This window comes from Trypanosoma grayi (genome assembly GCF_000691245.1).
Source record: "Trypanosoma grayi strain ANR4 Tgr_1368_V1, whole genome shotgun sequence".
In the NCBI taxonomy this organism is placed as follows: Eukaryota; Euglenozoa; class Kinetoplastea; order Trypanosomatida; family Trypanosomatidae; genus Trypanosoma; species Trypanosoma grayi.
The window spans coordinates 1-3,623 of NW_008826986.1; the positions used below are offsets into that span (position 1 = coordinate 1).

Consider the following 3,623-nt stretch of genomic DNA (forward strand, 5'->3'; position numbering starts at 1 on the left):
ATGCCCGTCATCGTCGCGCTGTCGCGGTGCGCAGTGCCGAACGCATCGCTGATGTACACGTCGCCGTACGACGCCAGCACGCGCGCCATTGCCTCACGCTCCTCCATATTATTGCTGCCCTCCTCCGCGTAGAAGCGCACGTTCTCCAGCAGCATGACCTCACCCTTCTTGAGGCGGCCAATTTCAGCCTTTGCATCCATGCAGTCGTGTGCAAAGTAGACGTGCTGACCGAGGAGTTCCGCAAGGCGGACGGCGACGGGGCGCAGGCTGAGTTCCTCCTCGTAGCCAGCACTAACGCTTAACTGCGGGAAGATATGCTCCTTATTCTCATTGAGATAGCGCATAAGTAGTGTCTTCTTTTCGTCGTCTGGTAAACGGGAGAAGACTGCTGTTTTACCGGATCCCTCGCTCAGTGAAAGCACAGCGGCCTCTTCCTTTGCGCTCGACTGTGCCAAAATTTTTGCCTTTTCTTCACCAGGGAGGACACCAAAGAAGGCTGTCTTGCCCTTGCTGTCGTGGAACTGCACACCGTGGTAACGCTTCTTAATGTCTTTCTCGGCGGAAGTGTACGTCACGCCTTTGGGGCGGCCAAGGTGGCTCATTAGGATACAGATACCGCCCTGGTCGATGACGCGGCGGATTGTTGGAATAGCCGCACGGATGCGGTAGTCATTAGAAATACAGCCGTTTTTCATGGGAGCATTAAAATCGACGCGAATGAGTACGCGTTTTCCAGTCAACGGCCAGACGTCGTCGACAGTCTTTTTGAGGGTCAGATTCTTCTGCATTGCGATGACTTCCCCTAAAATGTATGACACTCACTCTGGGACATACCGGTGAGAGGCGATGAAGAAGTGTGAAGTACGAGTGTGCAGAGCAAAGGAAGGGTCAGAGGTGGAAAAAAAAAAAAAAACGTATAGCAACACCCACTGAATGCAGGTGTGTGTGTTTTGTTTGATCTTGCTTCTGTATTCTTTTTGCCACCCCTCTTTTCAGCGCAGAAAAGGGAGAGGAAGGAGTGGGTGTATATGCTCACGCCGGCCTTGGTCGCCTACCACTCTTGATGCGCTCCTCAACCCGCTGCAGCCCATCCCAGAGCGGTGGGGGCACCGTCTCACCCAGCTCCTGCAGCATCTGCCCCTGGCGCAGGAGCAAGACGAAGATCGTCTCGTGCAGCATACGCTCCTCCTCCTTCCCCAACACCGCGTCGACAGACGCCACACGCTTCTCTAGGGACTCCGTGCCCTCCTGCAGCGTGCGTATCGCATCGCGTGAGGTGGAAAGGTACGGCGCGTAGCAACCCAAAATGAGTGCGGCCTCCGCTGATTGTTTGCCATGAACCTCCCTCGCCAACCCAAACGCATACCGCAGCACTGCACCGGCACGATCGTCGCGGAGGAAGTGCAGCAGGCGGCCACACTCCCTCCCCACCCGCACAGCTTCAGTATCTCTTCGCTCTATCTTCTGGTTGGCCTCCACCACCCGCAGCCATAACTCTGCAGCAGTCGGCAGATCCTTCCCCTCAATGAGGGCAAGAAAGGTGGCGCTGCGGTCAAGGCACAGCAGCAGATCATCAGTAAACGGCAATTGGCGCACGTCACTTCCTTCACATATGGCGCGTGTGTGACGCACCAACTCTTGCGCAACGCTGCTGCCTGCACCGCGCCAACGACGAGGCCACAACGACTGCAGCACCTTCGCGCTCTCCGCCACGCAGGTGTCGTCGGCTCTGCTGCGTAGCGCCTGCGCAACGCACGGGTGAATCGTTAGCGACGTGTCGTCCCAACGCTGTTCGCATATGCCGAGCCCGGCAGCCAGCATTGCGAACGCCTCCGCCTCGCCATCACCAAAGACTGCATCCACTATAGCGTGCGATATGCTGCTAAAGTCAAAGAACGAGAGTACCAATAAGTGGCGCGTGCTTCCCGGGTTCTGGGTCTCGAGCGCGTCGAGTACGATATCCAGCAGCACGTTGAGAGCGTGCGAAATACTCAGAACACCGTCGCCAAGAACGCCCTTGGCGTTCAGCTGGTGCTTCAGTTCCTCCTGACCAATGGCCTCACTCTCCATGAGGCAGCACGCCATGTGCATGAGGAGCGGCACATATCCTACGGCGTGCAGTACTTCGCCCGCGGCGCTCGCCAAGTCTCCAGCCTCCAGAATGTTTGGGAACTGCGACGCGGCGCTGGGCGGCAACGGCAACGCCTTCAGCACACCCAACTTCGCTGAGTTGTCGACGTCGGCCGTGGTGGTCAGGAGTGCGTACACATTTGCGTGCTCAGGGATGAGGCGGAGAGCCGCTTGCGGGTCCTGCACGCCATCAATGACTAATAGCACGTCCTTCTCCTTGCGGCCCTTCATCGATTGGAAGAAGTGCATCAGAGTCGACGGCAGCGCGTCCTTCGCATCGAGCCAATGAATGCAGGTGAAGCGCTCGCTACGTCGCACCCGATCGCAGAACTCCGCCGCTAACGTAGACTTGCCGATGCCGTCCGGTCCTGTGATGGCCTGGAAGCGGCGACCCGACAGCAAGTTTTGCCATAGCGTCAGGAGCTCCGCGTCACGCCCCACTGTGCGGCACATCACAGGCACGTTGAAGAGAATCGGATGCGGCGCATTCTCCGCCTCCTGCTGCTGCTGCTGCTGCTGGGGTGGTGGTGTCGTTGGGGCGGCGCCCGACGTGATGAGAGCGCGTTGGGGAAAAAACCTCACACACCAGCGTCGAGGGAAGCGCCACATGACTTCTTTCCTGTCATCAGCAGTGGCCATGATTATGATTATTTTGTTGTGTGTGGGGGAACGGAAAGGAAAGGGAAGGGAAGAGCGGGGGGAACAAAAAAAAAAAAAAAAANCCCATGCATGTTCGCAACAAAACCAGTCGGCGAAACAAGAAATGCTGTGGGCACTGATAAAGCCCGAAAGCGAAGAAATGCACCGTATCATCTACGGGGTGCGGGCGACACGGGATATCGATAAGAAGAAAGAGAACGACAGCAACATCAACAGCATCTAGCACCACCCCGTTTCCATTTGAGACTGGCACCTTGGTTGTGGTTGTTGATGTTGTTCTACTCATCCTGGCTTGCACCGAAGAGAAGCACGTCTTCGCTCCGGGTGACATTAGCGGCATCAATGAAACTCTTTGCATCATTGGCATCCAAGTTGGTGACTGTTTTGCTCCACTCCGCCGTCAGCGCATTGAGCTTCAGTAACTCTCTCTCATAAGGTTCCTGCGGAGGTTCCTCGGAGTTTATTTGCTGCCGCTGTTCTTGTCCACGGTGCGTTACGCCCAACCGGCCGGGTTTCGCCCCACACGCCCACCGGTCGTCCCACGGGTCTACTTGCGGTGTAGCCGCACCGCTGCTGGTCTGCACACCTCTGCTGACGCCGCACCGCGGGTTGTGCAGAGCGGCAGTGACAGTTAAAGGGTGCTGCGGGACCGCGTACAGCAGTGGTGCCTTCGGTAGAGAGGTCTCCACCCTCGTCCACATCAGCGTTGGCATGTGGAGGCGAAATACATCCAACGACCGCGTCATATTCGCGCGCAGGCCGCCAACAGCGACGACGTGCTCGCCAAGGACTAGCACTGCGCAGCCGGAGAGCGGCGGTGGCGCGGTGCCACG

The 3,623-nt window shown here is 57.6% G+C and overlaps 3 protein-coding genes across 3 annotated transcripts; all 3 read right to left on the reverse strand.

Annotated features, from left to right (window-relative positions):
- Positions 1 to 788, reverse strand: DQ04_13681000 (3-phosphoglycerate kinase, glycosomal; the record flags this gene model as incomplete). Its single annotated transcript, XM_009317004.1, has 1 exon — positions 1 to 788. A coding segment is annotated over one exon (788 nt), but the record flags the coding sequence as incomplete, so codon positions are not given.
- Positions 789 to 1,032: 244 nt separating this feature from the next.
- Positions 1,033 to 2,769, reverse strand: DQ04_13681010 (hypothetical protein; the record flags this gene model as incomplete). Its single annotated transcript, XM_009317005.1, has 1 exon — positions 1,033 to 2,769. One exon carries the CDS (start codon positions 2,767 to 2,769, stop codon positions 1,033 to 1,035), a length of 1,737 nt encoding a protein of 578 aa, XP_009315280.1.
- Positions 2,770 to 3,068: 299 nt separating this feature from the next.
- Positions 3,069 to 3,536, reverse strand: DQ04_13681020 (hypothetical protein; the record flags this gene model as incomplete). The annotated part of the gene is made up of 1 exon (XM_009317006.1): positions 3,069 to 3,536. One exon carries the CDS (start codon positions 3,534 to 3,536, stop codon positions 3,069 to 3,071), a length of 468 nt encoding a protein of 155 aa, XP_009315281.1.
- Positions 3,537 to 3,623: the final 87 nt, after the last annotated feature.